The 21,992-nt window shown below is 41.2% G+C and overlaps 1 protein-coding gene across 2 annotated transcripts in view; it reads right to left on the bottom strand.

Moving 5' to 3' along the window:
- SLCO4C1 (solute carrier organic anion transporter family member 4C1) overlaps positions 1–21,992 on the bottom strand; it is a 761,635-nt gene that overhangs the window by 82,575 nt on the left and 657,068 nt on the right. The window contains exon 11 of one of the 2 annotated variants that reach the window (XM_044063878.1): positions 1,013–1,077. The exons of the other annotated variant lie outside the window; for it this stretch is intronic. Within the exon in view, the coding sequence (XP_043919813.1) occupies positions 1,013–1,077 (65 nt within the window). The remainder of the gene's footprint in view (positions 1–1,012; positions 1,078–21,992) is intronic. 2 annotated transcript variants of the gene reach the window in all.

The raw sequence follows: 21,992 nt of genomic DNA, 5'->3' as shown, positions 1-21,992 counted from the left end.
TGATTAAATAAAGCAAAAAACTGACAGCAAGGTAAGGAATACAGTATGAATGAAAATCTTTGTGAGGTATTTGCTTTCCACAAGTAATGCAATTATTAACTTTTACTGACATTGGTAAGGAGTAAGAAAAAATTTCCCCAATGGGGTACCTAGCTTTAAGTTGAATACTTCGGTTCTGAAACTCTAAAACAAATATTTCAGGAGTTGGCCGACCAGCACTTGCGAACTGGTTCTGCTTTGGGCACTGCACGGCAAGAAAGACTGATGTAATGGCGTTGGATGCATGTTTTATACCCCTGACTACCTGACGTCATGGAAGAAGGGACAGCAACTGACGCAGGACCCGAGACTTTGTTAATCAGGCTGACTGAGGGCAACCTGCCAGCAGATTACCCAAATGTAATGACTGCAACAGTGAAACACGAAGAACATCTCCACAGCCACCTCAAAGCCCAGCTCAAATAGTTTATCCATCCCAGTCACTGTATCATTTCCAGTCACAGTGAGATATTTGTTTTCTTTAAAACTTCAAACTGATTATTTCATTAGTACAATAATTGTACTGACAAAATGTTCATTCCAAAAGTGTTCTGAGAAAGAAAAAAGTATGGTTTTAATAATGCATATGTTATGATTTTAAACTATGAAAGAAATTAGTTATTTCAGTACTTGATGTTATGACAATGCTGCATGCTTCTAAGACAACTCAACATCTACTTTAAAAGGATTAAACTGAATAGATTCAACTGCATTACTTTTGTAACCATGACACTCGGGTACATTATTACACAGCAAACATTTACTTTATTTGGACTTTCAATATGCAAGATCTTAATGTGGCAACTATCCAGTTATTTAGTTCCACTAAACTAAACCGTTATTTTTAGTTCAAAAATATTGCAAGTGAAAAGTATCATACAGTCATTTTTTAAGAATACTTTCCTCAGCCAGGCTGCCTGAAACCTCTTTGTTTAAAAAACAGATGGTCTGTATTATTTATTGCATTTCCTACCTAATAGTCGTATAAACAACCACTGAACACCAAGAGCAAATGAACGTTCCTTATCTGGCACACATCTGAAAGCAAAAAGCAAATATTTTTATCAGTTGTCAGACACTTTCAACATATTCAAGTTTAATAGTTGTTTTCACTATTTCTCTACATTCTCTTTATAGATCTGTTTGGAACTTCAGTGTTATAAAGTGCTATGTACTGCATACATACTTCAAGATGTGTAAAGTACAGTTCAAGTAAACTTACCATAGCAGTAGATGTTCAACTAGATCACAGTTGCAGTAGCCTAAGCGATACTGGTTATATCCTTTCAGGGGTATAACAGCTGGCCAGTCATCCAAAGGTTAAGGGCACCCACAACGCATGCAGACCACTGATGGCTCGAGCAGCCAAGAGAGAAAATCAGTGGTCTGGGCATTAAGCCCTTCACAGCACTCATGCCAAATGAATGAAGGAAGGCTGGAGCCCTGAAAAGTACAGTTTTGTACCTACCATAAATGTAGATGTTCGAAGATCCACATTGCTGCAGTCCTAACACTTGGGTAGTCCGCTGTCCCAGTCGGCCCGAATACCAAAGTATATGGCTGACGTCGGTCAAGGCGCATTAGTCTGACGTCAGGACGTCAGGGTACAAATGCGCATGACCGACGTCATATCCTCAGTCTTTTCTTGCCCCAGATGTCAGAAGACCCTAAAAAGATAAGGCTAAAACCAAAAAAACACCACACACTCCTGCACCAAATATATATACAATATATACAAATTTACAAGAGTATAACCTCACCCACACAACCACCCCTAAACACAGAGGGGAAGGAGGGAGGGTAAATTGGACTGCAGCAATGTGGATCTTCGAACATCTACATTTATGGTAGGTACAAAACTGTACTATGTTCTTCATACCACATTGCTGCAGTCCTAACACTTGGGTAGAATCCCAAAGCAGAGGTAAGGGAGGCTGGCAAATCATAAGGAAGCAGGAGCTGACAACATGCCCTGCAAAATAGCCGTGGCAAAACCAGCCCTAGATTTAGAGTAGAGAGGAAGGTGGTAATGCTTAGAGAAAGTATGCACTGAACACCAAGTAGCTGCCTCCAAAATATCCTTAGTTGCCACCCCCCTTAGAAATGCTGTTGAAGTGGCAGTAGCCCTAGTGGAATGAGGCCTAATCCCAGCTGGAATCTCCTTGCCATGATGGGAATAACAAAATGCAATGCAAAACCCAATCCACTTAGAAATAGTTTGTTTTGACACAGGCTTGCCCTGAGAACTCAAAGCAAAAGAAACAAATAACTGCTGAGACTGCCTAAAATCCTTAGTCCTGCTTAAATAATAACGCAACTGCCTGTGTACATCTAAAGTGTGCAAAATCTTTTCCCCTTATTTTGGGGATCTGCATAAAAGGTAGGCAAATGAATAGTTTGGTTTAAAGCCACACTAGAAACCACTTTAGGCATAAAGGAAGGATTAGTACGTAAAGATACCCTATCCTTATGAAAAATCAGGAAAGGCTCAACCGCCATAAGGGCCTGCAATTCAGACACCCTTCTTGCAGATGTAATGGCTAACAAAAAAGCAGTCTTCCATGACAAATATTTCAATTCAGCAGTAGCTGCAGGCTCAAAAGGTTGTAGAGTGAGTTTCTCCAACACAAAATTGAGGTCCCAAGCAGGAGTAGGAGCTCTACGTGGGGGTCTTATATTCTTTGCCCTCTAAGAAATTGCTTGAACAAAGGATGAGAAAACAATGGTGGGTCACAATCATAGTGAGCTGAAATTGCTGCAGCATGAATCTTAATGGAAGAGAAAGACAAACCTTTGTCCAATAACTCAGTAAGATATTGAAGAGCCGCACTCAAATTTGGCTCAGAAACATCCAAATCCTTTGCTGCACACCAAAATAAAAATCTCTTCCATTTTCCTGCGTACACTATCCTTGTACTAGGTCTTCTGGCTTCCATAATCACATTCAAAACTTGTTGAGGAAGCTGAGACCTGCTATGGTTCAAAACAGAATATGCCAAGCTGTTAGATGAAGAGAGTGAAGCTTGACATTGAGCAGATGCCCGTCCTTCTGAGACAATAAGTGTGGAATCAAAGGTAAGGGCCATGGAGGCTTCCTTACCAGACTCCTCAGCAATGGGTACCAGTGCTGCCGAGGCCAATCTGGAGCTATTAAAATCATCCTTGGCTTGTCTTGTCTGACCTTTAGAAGTACCTTTGGGAGGAGAGGCAGAGGTGGAAAGGCATACACATGAAGATTTTTCCAACTGAAAGAAAGAGCATCCACTTTCCAGGCTGTGTGATGAAACCTTTTCGTGCAAAACTTTGGCAGCTGGTGGTTTAGTGGAGAAGCGAACAGATCTATGTCTGGAGTTCCCCATGACACTGTCAATGTCTGAAATACATGAAGATCCAGTTTCCACTCGTGGGGATCCATGATTTGCCTGCTTAACACATCTGCTAAGGAGTTCTGTGCTCCTGGCAGAAACCTTGCTTGAAGATTCAGCTGCAAGCTTAACGCAGTCTCCCACAAAATCATTGCTTGCCTGCATAGAGGATAAGAATGTGTTCCCCCTTGTTTGTTGATGTACCACATGACAGTTGTGTTGTCTGTTAGAATCAACACCTGCCCTGGAAGAAGTAAATCCTTGAAAGCCAGTAATGCAAACTGGACTGCTAACATCTCCTTCATGTTGATATGTAGATGCTGCAGTCTGGCAGGCCACTTGTCTTGTATCCACTTTCCATTCAGATGAGCTCCCCAAGCTGTGTCTGAGGCATCTGTCGTTAGAATCTGACTTGCCTCTGGCCGGGTCACAGAGAGTCCCTTGTTTAGGTGACATTCCTGAGCCCACCACAAAAATTCTTTTTGAATGCAAGGTATTATTTGAATGACAGTGTCCAAATCCTGGCAGTGCTGTGTCCATACATTTTTGAGATACCATTGTAGCTTCCTCATATGCAGTTTGGCATTGGGAAGTACCAGAATACAAGATGCCATGAACCCTAAGGCTTGAAGGACTGTCCTTGCAGTCAGCCCGGACTGATGAGATAGTTGATGGAAGTAAAGAGAAAGATTCTTTTGTTTGTCCGGGGTTAAAAAGGCCATCTGGGTTGCTGTATTCAGTCTCACACCCAGAAAGCACATGTCTTGAGAGGGTACTAGACTGGACTTTATTTCGTTCACAGAATACCCTAGGCATCTTAGCACTGCTATCACATATTCCAAATGCTGAAGAAGCACGTCCCTTCCTTGAGCCAGAATCAGGCAATCGTCCAAATAAGGATAGATTTGTATTCCTTGTAGCCTGAAGAAAGCTATCACTGGAGCCAGAACCTTTGTGAATACTCTGGGCGCAGTAGATAAGCCAAAGGGCAATGTAGAGAACTGATAATGAGAATTCCCAGCTCGAAAACGCAGATACTTCCTGCAAATTAGTCTGATAGGAACATGAAGGTAAGCTTCCTTGAGATCCAAAGTTACCATCCAGTGATCTTTGCCCAGCAGAGGTAAAAGCTGTTGTAACGTCAACATTTTGAACTTGGGAATGTCCAGATAAGTGTTGAGGATAGACAGATCCAAAATTGGTCTCCACGTGTTCCCCTTTTTGGTACTAGGAACAGGCGAGAATAAAATCCTAGGCCCCTTTCTGGCACAGGAACCGGCTGAATGGCCCCTATTTGGAGCAACAGAGAAATTTGCTTGTGAGCCTCTTTCCTTTGCTGAGGAGGAATGTCTGGCATGCCTTTGAAAGGAGGCAAGGTATGGAAATAAAACCTGTAACCGTGGTGAATGATATCCAATACCCATCTGTCTTGGGTAATTAAACTCCAGTTTTCTTTGAAAAGTGCCAACCTTCCTCCCAAAGGTGCTGCCAGCCGAGAAGATTCTGGCAGCTGAAAAGGCAGGTCATTGTGTCTGTTTACGAAAGGACTGACCCCTGCCCTCACCAGAAGACTGAGCAGGTGAACTCCCTGTTCTAGGCCTAAAAGAACCTTGAGCTCTGCCTCTACCACGTCTAGACCTACCCCTAGACTGGGAATCATAAGCAGGATATGTCCACCCCTTGGTAGGCCAATTTCTACTAAACTGGAGGCTGAACCTGCAAAAAATCTTTAACAGTCTGCATAGACTTAGCCTTGTCTTCCATTTTCTTTAGAACTGCTTCCACAGGCGAACCAAACAACACATCAGATTGTAAAGGAGCATCTAAAATCCTTGTTTTCACATGCTCAGCTAAATTCTGATCCCTCAACCAGGCGTGCCTGCGAAGAACCGAACCAGTGGCAGCCACCCTCGAAGAGGCCTGCACAGCATCAAAACCACATTGCAAAGAATGCTTACCCACCTGTTCAGAAACATGAACTAAATCCTGCAACTCTTTACACTCAATACCTTCCGCCAAAGCATCTACCTTAGACTTTAATTGTGAAAGGAGATAATTTTGGTATTTCAACATGTGAAACTGGCAATTCAAAGCTCTCATGGCCAAAGTGGAAGAAGTATACACTTTCTTTCCCCATCTATCCAAAGCCCTAGCCTCTTTATCTGGAGGAACAGGATTTTTAACAACAGAAGCCTTAACACCTTTAGGCCCCTGTGAAACAGTTTCTGGGTCTGCCCTAGGACTCTTAAAAGATACTTATGAGCTTCAGGCACCCTATAATATCTATCCGGGTTTAACTGGAGCAGGAGGCAAAGAGTCAGGGTTCAGAGAAGCCTCTGCAAAACATCCTCTACCACATCTAGAACAGGAGGAATAGCTAAAGGCCTATGCTGGGGTAGAAACAAAAATTCCCTAAGCCTTTTCCTGGAATCAGAGAAATCCTGACCTTCCCATTTAAAATGCTCCCTCATGGAATGAAGAGTCTCTGAAAATGAAAAATCCTCAGGAGGAGAAGCAGAAGGAGTAGAATCATCTACATCAGAATCAGAGTAAGGGGAATACTCCTGCAAGTCTTCAGCCGAAGACTCAGAAGCATCCGAACACTGCTCAAAACTCCCAAGCTCAGGTTCCACCCTAGGCCTCTTATCAGGAGGGGGCATAGAACCTCTAATCATTGTAATCAAATCTTCTGCCATCTTAAGCATATGCTTCTTAGGTACAGACCCTGAAGAACTAGGGGTAACTCCTGAAACAAAACCTGGCCTGCCCCTGGGAGAAGCCTTGGAAACAGCAGGGGAGGGCCTAACCACCTTAGGCAGGGAGGGAAGAACAGCTACCTGAGAAGCCCCTTCCGCCTGGCCTACCTCCTGAGAGGTCACATCTTGCAGCAATAAAGTCTCTCCCTGGGATTCCAAAGAAATTTCTGGCTGAACCCCTGGCTCCACCGAGCCCTCTAAAGAACCGACGTCCGGGATGGACGGTTCTTCCAGCCTAGGCTTTGCTGTTTTGTCCTTGCGCTTTTTTGACGAAGCGGGCGTCGGAGCATCCGACGGCATTTTATAATTACACCGCTTCCCAAAAACTAACCTGGCACAATCTAATCTTCTCTTTATAGTGCGTTTGTTAAATCTAGCACAAGAGCGACAACCAACAACGTCGTGCTCAGGCCCTAAGCAAGGTATACACAAGGTATGGTAATCCCTATGAGGTATCTGTTTCCCACAAGAAATACAGTTATTCACTTTTTCTGACATCCGGTAAAATACTGAGGCAAGAAAAAACCAAAATAATCCCCAACGGGGTACTTAGCCAACTTGGATTCGGTCTGAAACTCCGACTTCGGAAAATCTCAGAACGCCAACCTGCACTTGCAAAACTGCTTCTGCATCGGACCATGCGGCAAAAAAGACTGAGGATATGACGTCGGTCATGCGCATTTGTACCCTGACGTCCTGACGTCAGACTAATGCGCCTTGACCGACGTCAGCCATATACTTTGGTATTCGGGCCGACTGGGACAGCGGACTACCCAAGTGTTAGGACTGCAGCAATGTGGTATGAAGAACATCAGGTCAATGCTAGGTACATAAAACTCAATGCACCCCCTCCCCCCCCAAAAAAAAAAAAACATAAAAAAAAAATCTTACAAAAAAGTAAGGGGGATTGGGGGAAGTGGCTGCTGGAGTGATGGTCTGCATGAACATCTACTATTATTGTACACAACTGTACTATGCTCATCATTAGACCACTGCTGCGGTAGCCTAGGCTGTATGGGCAGAGTAACAAAGCTTAGGAAGTTTATAGTTAAGTTTAAAGTTAGAAAGGAGGAAGGATGAGGGTCCAAGAGCCATTGGGAGAATGGTTATGGCAAAGCCTTCTCTAAACTTGGAAAAGGAGTGTAGTTTGTACAGCCCCATCCCTTTCCAAAAAGCCACTGAAGAAGGCAAGGGCCTAGGAAAATGCATTGTAAACAGGCCTGGAATTGAATTGTTATGGTGGGTATAACAGGAAATAGCATGGGACAACCATTTGGAAATTGTCTGTTTTGACACTGGTTGTCATTTTTTCTTACCTTCATAAGGAATGAACAAACAGAATTTCTGAAGGTCATTAGTTCTGTCAAGATAGTATCCAAGTTGTCTGTGGATATCCAGAGTATGAAGAATCCTTTTTCCTTCATTTTAAGGTTTAGAAAAGAAAACATAGAGATGGATAGCCTGGCTCAAAGTAAACTTGGATACTACTTTAGAGATAAAAGAAGTATCTGCTCTCAAATAAACCATATCATTGCAAAAAAAAACAAAATAAGACTGACCCACCATAAGAGCTTGCAACTCAAACAATATTCTTGTAAAAGTTACAGCAATCAGCAACACGTTTGTTCTTGTTAAAAACCTCAAATTAGCCTGAGAAGGTGGTTCAAATGAAACAAGTGTTAATTTTCCCAAAACAAAATTAAGATCTCAAGGAGGAGCCATCTGCTTCTGGATGGGTATGCAGAACCCCTTTCAATACAGTTTGAAATAAGAGTACATTGAAAGAAAGGGACCCATGGGCAGACATGCTAAAATTGATTAAAGATGAATCTTGATAGGGAATAAAAAAAAGACAGGATAACAACTCATGTATATTGTAGAGCTAGAGAAATATTACTCTTAAGAAGATCTTGGTTCTTAATGTGGCACCAACTAGAACATCTTTTACATTTGCCAATATATGGTTTCCTAGAAGCAGGTTTCCTCTTCAGGAAATAGGTAAATATAAGGCAGCAGTGTAGCTAGGATGGTGTCAGAGGGGCAACTGTCCTGGGTGCAAACTGAGAGGGGGGTACTATCTGCCATCCATCACCCCAAACACGCTTTAGTGCAATTTCATTTGCAGTCAAACCTGTCAGTATGCATTCCAAACTGTACTACCTGCTTACTACAGTTGTAGCAAGTAGTTTACTAAAGTTTAAAATAATTTCTTTTTATTAAAATATAAGGAAGGATCGTCAGGGACAAGGCACAGAAACAGGATCTGAATGGCTGGGGCTGGGGGTTGGTGTTGTACATCAGGTCACCTGGTTGTTGTGCCAGCAAAAGGAAAAGCATGTCTTTTTTTTTTTTTGCTTTTCACTTGAAGAGTTGGGGGGGGGGTCTAGTTTGTGGGCTGAGAGTGCAGTGGTTGAGCCAGCTACACCTCTGCTGAAATGTACAAAAATGTTATCATCCAGCCAATCATTTGAAGTTGTTTCAAGTTGGGGTATTCCAGACAACCCCTGTCTTGTGTGAGCAGGTCCTGTCTGTGAGGAGGTTTGTGGCAATTGCCCTTGGTAGTTTCCAAAAGAAGGGAGAACCAGTACTGCCTGGGTCAGAAAGGTGTCACCACAATAATATTTAGGGTGTTCTTCTGAATGTTCAGAATGACATTGGATATCAGTGGAAAGGGTAAGGGATACAGGAAATTCCCATCCAAGAAAATGAAAATGCATTTTGTTTCCAGGACTGAGTCCCGGGGCAGATTTTTCCAGTAGTTTGCTGTGAATGAAGATTAACAGATTTATCTGAGGTGTTCTTCACACTTCATCAAATGACAGAAGACCCCTTGATTCAATTTCCATTTATGGGGGCCTGCCCTTGTCCTTCTCAGTTTGTTGGCTACAAAGTTACGCTCTGACAGAATCTAAAAGGCTTGTAGAGTGACAATTTGCTGAACTGTTATATCCCAGACTACCATGGCTAATCTGTGTAAAGAATGTTGATCTGTGACTCTTTTGTTTATGTACCACTTCACTGTGGTGTGGTCTCGGACCACTTGTAGAGGTTCATGAGACCACAGATGGTTGGACAGAGTTGACTGGACTTATTACTGCCAACATTTAGTTGATGCTTATGTGTTTTTGTCTGTCTTTTTTTGTTCCAGTGACTCTGGTTTTACCCAAAAAGCTCTGCTGCTTTAGCAAAGTCTATAGCATCTGTTGCTACAGACTGTATTAGAGCAGGAAGGGAGAATGGGAGAGCTGGATTGAGATAAAAATGGTCTCTTCACAAAATAAAATATATGTCTCTTCACCAAAGCAGTTCCCTTTCTCCAAATTCCAAAACTGGAATTAGAAAAGACAGGGGATGTTAATGCTGGAACCATACATATTTGAGGTAGCACTGAATCTTTCATGTGGTGTCTGACTGCAAGTATTATAGATGAAATGATCCCTAAAATCTTAAGAAATATTTTTCCTTAAGTCCTTGAATGAGTGGAGAATATCAGGAAAATATCTATATCTATGTTTTTTTCTGTGAGAGAGAAGTTCTTTGAACAGATATTTCCAGGAGACACCTCAAGAATATTATTCTATGTGACAAAATTAGACAAAGATTTTTGAATGTTTTCTTGGATGTCTTTTACCCAAGTGAGAGATCCCAGACTTTGAAAAAAGATGGCAAATATAAGCAAGTGGTTTAAATAACAGAAAAAATGTGAACATCTTGCAGTTTGCAATAGGGTATCACTGGAGTTAGACACTTTGTGAACACCCTTGGAGTGGTGGATAACCCAAAAGGTAATGAAGGGAACTGAAAGTGTATTCTAGATAAAGAAAATTTTAAGAAACTCTTGAAAACTATGGCTGTTGCAATGCAATGACAAGAATCCTTTACATCCCGAATTACCAAAAGAAAAAAAACGAAATGGGAAAAAGAGGTAAGATACTGCGAAGGGATAGAATTTTAAACTGTTAACTTTCACAAACTGGTTGAGAAATGAAATATCTAAGACTGGTCTCCATGAAGCCTCTTTCTTAACCCATCTGTCTAAAGTTATGTTGCCAAAAGGTGAAATGGAGAACCAGACTGAAGAAGAATTAAAGGAATGTCAGGGGGTGGGGTGGTTGGGGCTCTATATTTAACAGACAGTCATACTGACTTGTTAGACTATCTTTGTTTCTGAGAAGCCCCCCCCCCCCCCCCAATACACTTAAGTCTGCTTGCCTGAAATTTGTGGAGACTGCTTATTTTGCTTTTGATGAAGGAATCCTGAATTAGGGATGAAATATTTAACAACTTGGAGAAGGACGGCTGAAAATCTGTGTCACCCCTTGAATTAGTTTTCCTCTTTCATTACATTTCTTCAGATCTCTGCAGCACGTTCTCCAAATAAACCTCTCTATCAAGGGAATAATTCAAAATTTATGCTTTTACTTCTTCAGGCAATATTTGGGAATGAAACCAAGCAAATCTTCTCCTAAAAGAACCAATGTTCTGCTACTTGAGAAACATAAGCAATAATAGCATTTATAGAATATTTACCCTCAGATGAAGAAGTGACATGTTCTTTATATTCTCAAATGAAGCAAGCAAAATTTTAACATTTGAGCTTGAAGATCAAGAATTCTGAAAACAAGAGTGGCAGCAGAATACACTTTCCCCAAATCTACCAAAAGCTTTTCCATCTTTGTCAGAGGGAGTGAGTTTAGCATTTATTAAATGTTTAACTGAAAAATGATCTAAATTGCTGCAGGGCCAGACCTGGGATTAGAAAATAAATATTTGTAAAACTGAGACTATCTACCTTAAGGAGTGCAGACTGGCTGTCAGGCATGAATCAGTTTTTGTTAAAATATCTTGCAAAGCTGGTAGAACTGGAGGAACAGTAGTAGGCTGATGAAATTCCAGCTGTAGTAAATCTTTTTCTTTTTCAAAGAAACTAGAATATCATTTTGTTCCTGCTGAAAATACTGATTCATTCTTGACATGGTTTCAGAAAAGGAAAACTATTCATTAATGAAAATCAGAAAAAAATGCATCTATAGTTAAAAGTTGAGAAGTGCTTTTCAGAATCTGTTGCCTGAGGAGAAATAACTGAATTTGCCCCCTCTAATTCCATTCCCTGTTTATTACACTAGGAATTGTCAGAAACAAAAGACATTCCTTTTCTCTTACCAGTAGGACTAGAATATGAAAAGTTAAGAGCCTTAAGTTAAGCCCAATAAATCTCCCCTATCTTGGGTAACAGAGACGGGAAGATAAATGTTAAACTTTCTGCTTCTTTTTACAAGGAATATCCATAGAAGCAGCCCGACTTATGTCAAGATCACCGCCCCAGGAAACAGGCACCTTAGTCTAGCCAGGAAATGAAGCCTTTCCCACTCCTTCCTCCAAGTTCAACAAGAGTGCTTCTCTGACATCCACATAGGACACCAATAGCCACAGGGGTTTCTAACTCTCAGTCAGTGGTAGCTGAATGGACTACACCAGAGGAAACCAGGAAAAAGATGAGTGGTCTGAGGAACCTGAAACAGTCACTGCAGTCACCCATCTGTGGCTGAGGCAAGGAAGTAATGTGCTAAAGTGACAAAGGATGTCTAGTAATTCTCTTTTTCCTTGTGTCCAGAGGAAGGAAGAATGAGGAACTGGTAAAATGTTCCATGGTGTAGCCAAGAAAGAATTCTGAAATGTGATAAGTGATGTTTGCAAAAGTCAGTAAAAGGCAAGTACCAAAAAAGTAGTGTCTTTTCAAAAATTACACACTGACAAGCACAAAATACACTTGCCCCAACACCCAAAAATAATTTATAAAAGTATTAATAAAAAGTAATATAAAATTGTTAAAAACAAACATTTACACTTAAAACAGTAAAGTAAACAATAACTTAGCTGGCAAGAATGTCTCATGACAGTCCAAAAAACAGTAAAACCTTGCAATAATTAAACATTTCAGAATTCTCAGAACAGCAGCTGTGGAAGGTTTTTCCCTGAAGGAAACAGATTTGCTCAACAACAGAAACATGCCAGCTGACCATCAATCCTCGACAGCCCACAAGAGGTGCACTCTTCTGCGGCATGAAGCTCTGAAAGACTTGGCACCCAGACAGCTGATTTCTCCATGGGCTGCTCCAGCCATCAATGAATTGGGTGTTTGTTAGCAGCTCTTAAGCTCTGGAAGATGGGCAGCTGTTGTATCCTGTGCAGGACATAACCCATACAGCTTAGGTCAATGCAACAGTTATTTAATGATGAACATCTGTGATCCTAAGAATATGACAAGTAACAGTAGGTGAAACGTTCTGTCTGAACAGATGAAAAAGATTCTAACAGCTCATTAACCATACAAAATAATGTGCAATTATGCCTGAATGATGTGCTAAGTTACATTACATGAACAGAAGCATCTCACAATGAGGCACACACAAGTAGCTCATAATACAAAAGCTCATAAGAAATCCCACTTGCATATCCTGAACTCTGAAATACTTGACCATTTTATTTACTCAGGCCGAGAAAACATTACTTTTGTGTGTGCATTAAATAATCACTGAACAACAAACATTTAAACATTTGTTCTAGTTCATTAATTTGTATCATGCCATATGTTTGAGGCAGATGGATTCTGTTTTCATAGGTAGACTGTGTCAAATCATATTATTTTAGTTTCTGAAAGTGCAGTAGCAGTTCAAACATGCGCAAGTACCCTTTCATTAGACAGACTGTTAAGGATACATTTGTCTGGTACAGTGAGAGCAAAAAATGAACTTAGATGTAGCCTGTCTGCTAGGAGGACACTTTGTTGTGTACTGCCAAATGCAAGCACTTTTCTTTTACTGGTCATACTGCTTTCAGATGTATGGCATTATTAAGTGTTAAAATAAGTTTACTAATTATGATAAGCAGACCAGCTCTAGCGGCATAAAGGGATAAACCTATGGCTACAGCCAGGCGGCCTGAGTTCAGTTAGCAGAAAGGAGGGGTGGGTGGGCCATGCCAACCTTGTGAGAGGGGGGGGTCTGTGACTCTGGCTGGCCATACTCAGAAATCTGGTTAAACTAACCTTATGCCAGAGAGAGGAGGTGAGCTTAGAGCAGTAGAGCAGGGGAAAAACCTAGGACAGGTTAATGGGAAGGCCATCCAAATCAGTGATGGTAGGTATTGCTTACATGTGTGAAGAAGCAGGCACATGAGGGTCACAGGGTATAGGCAGTCCATACACTCACATCAAGACCACAGGTAGGTGAGTAAGGGCATACACAATGTTCTCAGTGTTCTCAGTTGTTGGGATTGTTGGGATGCAAAATCCTTGATTTCGGCTAGGATAACGTGCCTTAGAGAAGTCTCTTGGCTCAGAGGTTCTGACAGCATCTCCCATATTGGGGGGTCTCCCCACCACATTGGAACAAATCATCTCAGGGGCAGGCTTGATGATCAGCATGAAAGAAAAAGAAATATACATAAATATGCTAAAAAAAACAATGTAGTATAAAACAGTAATAATATTTAAAACAGTAACCATTGTTTTCCTTCTGAAAGCAAGCATCCTAAGCATGGTCTCTTAAAATGCCCTACTTAGGTGCTATGAGAGTGAATCCCAAAGAAAAAACTGTTTTCTACTCAGATTATAAATCCTGACTGCATTAGAGAAATCTTAGAATAATGTTACATTTCATAATGAGGCAAAGTACAAAAAAGTATACAAGAGGGTTCAGCCAGCCTACTCCCAGTGTTTTGCACCCCCACCCCCAATTTCCAACCATCTGTCCAATCACTGCCATCTTTGTCCATTCATTCCCTTTAGGGTAAGATTCAATCACTGCACTACCATGCATGCTGCCATCAGGGGATTTTTGATATGTAGTCCTAACATTCTTTAGTGTACCACACAAGCATACAAAAAATGGGTGCTGCATGAGACTCGTCACTTCTGCAAGTGGCTTAGCCTCTCAAGCAAAAGTGCTCTCCTGAGCAGATGACTCCCAATAGATATCTGGTCTACACCAGGGGTACATTAGTAAGTGATGTCCCCTGAGACATGTTCATCAACCCCCCAACCCGCAAGAGATTTGAGCAGGTACCACTTCTTCACTTTACATTCACCAAATAGTTCTTGCAGCACCTGTGTGGCTACCTGAACCTGTGTTAGCTGGGCACTAGTCAAAGCTCCATCCCTCTATGCCATAAGGTCAATAGTCCTTTTCAAAATGGCTAGAATACTGCATGCCAATAATCCAATCAAAACAAGGACACTTCATAAGCATGCATTGCACTTATTTGTTGTACCATAGAATGCATCTAGAATTAAAAGTTGAGAAACCAACTAAGATAGCCTTTTCCAGAAACTTAGAGCATACCACTGCACCAGAAAATTATAAGTATCCACATGTGAATCAGTTTGATCAAGATGTGATTCAAGGGTGGTAGGATGTTGCAGCATTTAGAACTGCTACCTCACAATGCTTAGTCCTCTAGCTCAGCTCTTGGTGATGCTGTGTGTGTGAAATCTGCATGTCTTCCCTGAGGGATTTTGCTGGCTGATCTGGTTTCCTCTCACAAAGATGTGCCATAGATGAACTGGTGAGTCTCTTAATTGTCCAGAGTTATGTGATTATGTTATACACACTCACGCATATATATATATATATATATATATATATATATATATATACACACACCACACACACATGCACATATACATATATATATATATATATATATGTGTTTGTGTGCATGTGTGTGTGTGTGTGTGTGTGTGTGTGTGTGTGCATACTCACAGATTCTACAGTATACAGGTGAGCATCTGTGCCCTACACCCACTGAGTGAGGGGCACTGGCTCCCCACAGCCTTACATTCGATTAAGCAGACAATCAGAGAAAGACTAAATGAATGAATGTATCCTTGACAAACTTGAGTATTGCTGTAACAAAACTGCCAAATTTCCTAATAATTCCGCCTTTAGAACCCATCATTATATACCTCTTAGGCAACTTCAGTGGCTTGAACTCCCACAGTTATTAACTTTTCACCAACTAGTCATTGCATATAACATTCTAAAACATCCTGACAAAACTCCAGCACTAAGGCAATTACTGACTCATTATACAGCACATCGTCCACTCTGCTCTGCCAACAAATCACTCCTCTCTACCTCCTCAGCCAACAACACTGCAGGGAAAGCTCTATTTTCACACAGTATAGCTAAAAGTTGGAATAACCTCCCCATTTCTGTGACTTCTGCATCAAATACTACACAATTCAAAAACTTCCTTAAGTCTCATTTTATAAGTTCATGGCTTTGTCTACGTGTTACATAATCCTACAATATGCTTTCTCCATCTTTTTCTTTCTCTCCTACCTTAGACCCTCTGTAAGCGGGTTATTGATAAATGGTATCCCTTGATATATTTTTTTTGTTGTGATTTTTGTCCTATTTACAAATAACAAAATGTATATATGTAAATTTTACTGATGAACATTTTTTTACTGTTTTTCTGTTCCTCAAATGCTGCTATGATGACACAGTTTTTTCCTTTTGTATAATATCATTATTACTGTGCTAATTATGTAGAGCTTTTCTCCCCGGGCCTCAGCTGTAAATGGTCCTTGTCCAGTCGAACCATCCCGGTTAACAAATGTAAAATAAATAAATAAATAAATAAAACTGTTGTGATACATTCTATGACCTTGAAGATGAGGCTCATCAGGCTGATCAGTCTACAATTCCCAGGTCTGTGGTTGGGCTGCCCTTGTGAAGGGACTTCACAGATTCACAGCTCTTGTGTGTCAACCTTCAGGGACAAAGCCAAAGGATAAACTTAGTTTGAATAGTTGTAGGACTGGGTCCACCAGTGCATGCTTAGTGCTCTTCAGCACATAGCCTGGCATGTCATCATGTCCCATTGAGGATATATTTTTTAAATGTTCTGGAAAGTATTTTTAACAAGTGCTCTTTTGTGGTGATAGGAGGTTTGAGGTCCTTGTGCATATGTGGGTTTTATACAGATATCTTTGTGGTAAAATCCACTCTGAATTTGTTTGCTAGCATATTTGCAATATCCACTGGATCAGAGTAGGTAGTACCATTTTGAATATGTTCAGACCAATTTTGGATGTTATTTCATAACTTTCTGTCATAAATCAAGGAGGATTTGCAATTACCCTTGGTTTCAAATGCCAGGCAAAATTCATGGGAAGCCCTAATTTTCCTGATGGTAGCATTTTTATTCTTAGATTGTTTGTTTGTACAAGTAGACTGCCAGGATGCTTTGCTCATTCCCTTCTCTACCCATTTTACTTAGTTTTGGTACGGACTGATAGACTTGTACAGTCTTCTAGGTAAACATACAATTTATTTGCATAAGTAATAGCCATATTAGCATTTTAAGGATAAAGTTATACTTTAATTTAGAGATTTCATCACAGAATTGTAGGAAGTTTGTACATGTGAATTTGATGAATACCCTGAAATTTGCATCTGCCGGTTTACTGATTTTGAAAGAAAAATTTACTGATTAGTGGCCGGATCTGACTGGGGAAGGGTATACCAGTGGGTTAGTGCATACAGCTTACATATTTGAAGGATCAGGTCAAGAACATTTTGTCCTTTCGAGAGCTCTTTACCTATTTAATTCATGGAATTCTTTTTTATGAAATTGAGAAATTTTTCGACATAACCTACATCTGAAGTATAGGTCTCACAGTGTATCAATGGGGTAGTTACAGCCTCCCAGGATAATTGAATGTTTGCATATAAAGAGTTCATCCAATGTATTTGAGGAATAGCCATGGTTTTCTGGAGTCATCAAGGGGGGTCCTGTAACACGCTATGATCTCACAGATGGCTTTATTTAGAGTAAGATGAATAGCAGTAAGTTCATTTTGTGGTCCTCTGGGAATCTCTCATGACACAACGTGGTCTTTAACAAATATGGATACTCCACCAGTTTCCACTGGGTCTACAGGCATAGAAACTGCAAAACCCTAAGATATATGTGTTTTCTGCAACTTTAAACCAGGTTTCAGTAATAATGCACACATGGCTGTGCTCCAAATGCAGGAAGGATTTAAGCTCAAACAATCTGTTATTTAAACTCTTAGTGGTGAGCAGTCCCACATTGATCCTGTTCATTACTTTTTAGTTTGGAAAATCCATTAACTGGGTTCTGCCTTAAAAAAAAGGTACTATGGAGGCAGTGTATGCTTAAGCCCTGGAATATACTGGATATCCCTCAAATATCACCAGTTACTAAGCTAATTGTTGAAATCAACCATCTTTTCCTTGTATCTCAATATCATTCTTGGTGAAGGTAGGATGACACTCAATACCAGAGTCTTTGCTCCATTTATGACATGCAGGGAAAGCTCAGAGATGTCTCTCCATTTCCCTTAGTATTTTTGCAACCAGATCATTTACATCCACATAGACCACCACCATGTCGGAGTCATACTAGTTCAACTTGAAGGTCTAGAGAGCTCTTGAGAAATAGGAGATAGACACCTGAAAGACATCTCATCACCACTGTGTTTTTGTTCAGCCTTAAGAAGGTGGAGTCTGAGCATCTTACTATGGAGTCCAAATGACAGCATGTTATTGTTAGTGGAAGTGTATTTGGTTTGGGGCATTTTTCTTTCCTGGTAACTCACAGTTGTTGGTGTAGCAGTATGAGTTGCGATTAACTTCTGTTGACACCTGGTTTTGTTTGACCTTGGATAATTAGGCAAAGACTTTTTTTACTGCCTTGGCATATGATCATTTTCCATTACGTTTTGTGTTGTGCTGCAGGGGTGTGTGGTGTTCATGCATCTTTTTTTTGACAGAGAGTGATGCCTCTATCTTAGTTAAACATGTTCATATCTCACAGGCAGTTTGTGAAAGGAGTAAGTAGTGATTCCTTGTCTGGCAGCATCAAGCTGTCACTACTCTACCCGAGTATACCTATACCTTGTGTACGAGGTTGGCACATGAAGGAAGCCAATTTGTCTGCTCTTTCATTTAGTCCAAAAGTGTAGAAATTTACAGATATAATAAATACTTATCTGAACAGTATTATTAGACTTATCTGTACATTTTGTAGTACAATAATTAACTATCGGAGGTGCTCTACTATGGCAGAAGCAGATTCCAGTAACTTAACTTGGTCCTAAATAAAGAGGTAGCACCTTTAACTAATGTCTATGGCTCTGACTAGGCTTGTCGCCATTTGGACTGCCTGCATCTATCAAGTGCAGGACTGCATAGTGCTATGTGTAATGCAGCTCAGCACAATATAGCTGAGCTAAGAATTTAAACAAACCAATGAAAAATAGGTTTGAAAGAGCTTTCAGATCCAGTCAATAATGCTAGGTTTTTAGAAAGAGCAGCAGCTGCTGCTTATTTATTTCCACTGAAAAATCAATGCTATCTTAGACTGTCCACCCACTCAGCGAAAAGTCTGTTCTATCAATAATGAAGGTATAAATAATAAAATGGTGGGAAAACAGCAGATTAAGCACAAGGATACAATACAGTAATTTCAATCAGCATGGGAAACAACACCATACGTAAGGAAACAGAAAATGAGGCAATCAATGCGTATACCACTTGTAAGATATGTATGTTTTTACTGCTCTGAAGTACTCTGTTTCTGCACAATGTCTGCGAAGTACTGAAACTGTTGTTCAAACTTAAAAAATAAACATGTTGTATCTAAAATGCTAGCCAGGTTAATAAAAAAGAAAGTCAGTAATCATTAAGAAGACCTTAAGTCATTCTATTTATCACCTTAAAAATCCATCCTGCGGCAGTGATTTTGCAAACCATATTGTGTGATGGAACTGCTTAATTTTTAAAAGTAGAAGGGTAAAAAAAAACTAGTAGAGCATTTCCATCACAAATGGATTATCTGTTAACTCTCTAGCATAGAGGGTTAGGCTCTGAATATGACCCAGGCAATCTGGATTTGAGAAGCCTTATGGGTGCTAGGAAAGCCCACCAGGGTGGGTGGGAAGGAGTGGGCAACGTCAGCTGATCCATGCTTGGAGAAGAAGGAAGCAGTGCAGTCTATGAAATACTGTTAAGTGTCAGATGCTGGATGTTGAAACAAGGCATCATGAAGTGCCAGAAACAAGCACCCAACCAACAGCATGTTTATGTGCTGGTTGATGCATGCATGCACAGAAGCACATACTGGTCAACTGTTTGGACTGTGGGGTCTGTCCAGGTGATATGGAGTAAAATGAATTACAGTCAGAAAAACAAAAATTATGTCAATATTGCCAGCATGTGTAATTCCCCAATCTAGGAACAAATAGGTGACATCCTGATTTTACTCCAACCCATTGTCGGGGGGGGGGGGGGGACTAGACTTTCAGATAGTGGGAATGAAAGGTTAGCTCCTCTTATCCAGCTAAGAGTCAGACTTCCCTAGTGATGAAGAAAAGTAATTAAAAAAATGAGGACTCCCAACAAAACGCATCAGAGATACTTAGGTGCAGCTAACATTGGGGTAAGACAGTGATTCAGGTCATAGCCTGCTACAGGTCCCCAACCATGTCCCAAGACTCACACTCCACGTTCCTAAGCACCCTGGAGAATATTAGGGTCCAAACACTCTCATACTGGGTGACTTCAACTACCCCTCCATTAACTTGGAAAACTACTCGTACTAATACACTTGCCCAACTTTTCCTGGAATTCATTAATTCAAATGCCCTGGTCCAGCTCATCTCCACTAGAGGAAGCAACATCCTTGACCTGGCCATTACTACCATGGGCAACCATTGCTCTACACCAATAGTCAACTCCTCCCTGGTTAGATCCGACCACAAACTAATCACCTTGGAAATCCATATCCCGCCCACCCCCTCGCAAAGGTAACCACCAGGACAAACTTCTCCAAAGCTAACTTTGGGCTCCTAAAAACAGAGGTGGCTAACTTCAAGGCACCCATGCAAATGGAGAATAACTGCATGACTGCCGAATCATACACCAAAGCAGTATACGAACAGGTACACAAATGCATGGATCTCGCCATACCCAATAGTACCAAGACGCTCTCCTCCAAAAAAAAAGGAAGCTAATCTGGTGGTCCCCTGCCATAAGCAAACTCTACAACAGAAGGTGGAAACTGATGCGGAATAAGGTGAAGTCCCAAGACTGGAAAAACTCCCTTATCAGTCTCAACAAAAAATTAAGATCCCTCATCAGTTCCTCTAAAGCTAGCTATGAAAACAGAATTACAGCAGATAGTAAAGACAATCACAAGGCCTTCTAGTTATGTAAAGAATCTCCATGGCAATACCCAGATTTGCTCTGAGCTACTGCATAATGGAACCTCCTATACCGAGCCAACAGATATCACCCATATACTGGCCAACAGATTCAGTGATAACTTTACCCCCCCCCCCCAAAGGACCAATCACAATATCAGTAGATTGCCAGGAGCCCAGTATTTCTGCTGCACAGGTTAAAACAGCACTGTCCAAGGCCAAGAATACAGCTTCTTTGGGACCTGACAATATTCCTGGCTGTGTTCTACATGAACTACAGAATGAACTGGCACCTCACCTGTGTGCCCTGCTCAATCACAGTCTCACCTCAGGCTTTGTCCCTACCGAATGGCCAACCGCTACAGTCATCCCTCTCCACAAAGAAGGAGTGACTACAGACCCTGGGAACTATTGCCCCATTAGCCTGGTGAGTCTGATATGTAAAGCTATGGAACGCATCATCATGGACCTAATAAACAAGGACATAGGGAATCTCCAAACTCTGGATCCCACACAGTTTGGTTTTGTGAATGGTAGATCATGCCTGCTTAACATGGTCGACTTCTTTGAGTCAGTCACTAGAGCTGGTTCATACAGCCTACCTTGAGCTGGCCAAGGCCTTTGATACCATTCCCCGCTCAGGAATCATAGAAAAACTCAATAAGCTAGGCATCAACCCCTATATCACACCAGGGAGGTTGCAAACTGGCTCACAGATAGAACCCACAGTGTAAAAGTAGCTGACTCCAAGTCAGACTGCCGACCAGTCACATGTGGAGTCTCACAGGGTTCGGTCCTGGATTCTCGCCTGTTTGGCATCTACTTCTCTGAAGTCCAGGTCAACACGAAGGGACTCTGGCTGACAAAGTTCACAGATGACTGCAAGTTGGGAGCTATTATTAACTCCCCAAGTGATGTTGACATCCTACAGAAAGGTCTTACTGCGTCCAATGACTGGTGTCAGAACCATGGCCTTAAGCTCAATGCCAAAAAATGTGTCATCACCTTTGGGAAAAACATGGTTCCCATGAATTACCACATCGATGGTAGTCCACTGAACAGAGAAGGCATTATGAGAGATCTGGGAACACAGGTTCACAGCAACCTCTCTTTTGACCACCACACTGCCATTGTGGTCAGAAAGTCCTTCTATGTGGCACATCTCATTACTAAGGGTTTTGCATACAGGAAGAAAGAGGTCATTGTCTCCCTCTACTCCCTCATTAGGCCAGTCATAGAGTACAATGCCCCATTTGGCATGTACCTCACTAGACACTTGCAACAACTGGAGAGGCCGCAAAAGTACCTCACAAAGAGGATCTTAGGCCTTAAACACTTGTCCTATATGGACAGACTCAAAAAACTCCAACTATTCTCTATCTCATATTGCCTACTTAGAGGCGATCTCTGCTTGACTTACAAAGCCATGTCTGACCCAGCTCTGTTAAAAATGCTACATCTAACGAAATCCCAATCCCTCCGCACTACATGCTTCAGAGACCTCAACCTCATTACCATAATCAACAGAACATGCTGGAGCGATAGTTTCATAACCCAGAGACTGACCATGCTATGGAATAGACTTCCTATACATGT

The sequence above is a fragment of the Protopterus annectens genome, chromosome 2.part2 (assembly GCF_019279795.1).
Source record: "Protopterus annectens isolate FY-2018-M chromosome 2.part2, PAN1.0, whole genome shotgun sequence".
Lineage (NCBI taxonomy): Eukaryota > Metazoa > Chordata > Ceratodontiformes > Protopteridae > Protopterus > Protopterus annectens.
The sequence above is the reverse complement of the archived record's forward strand: the minus strand, read 5'-3'. Positions and strand labels throughout refer to the sequence as shown.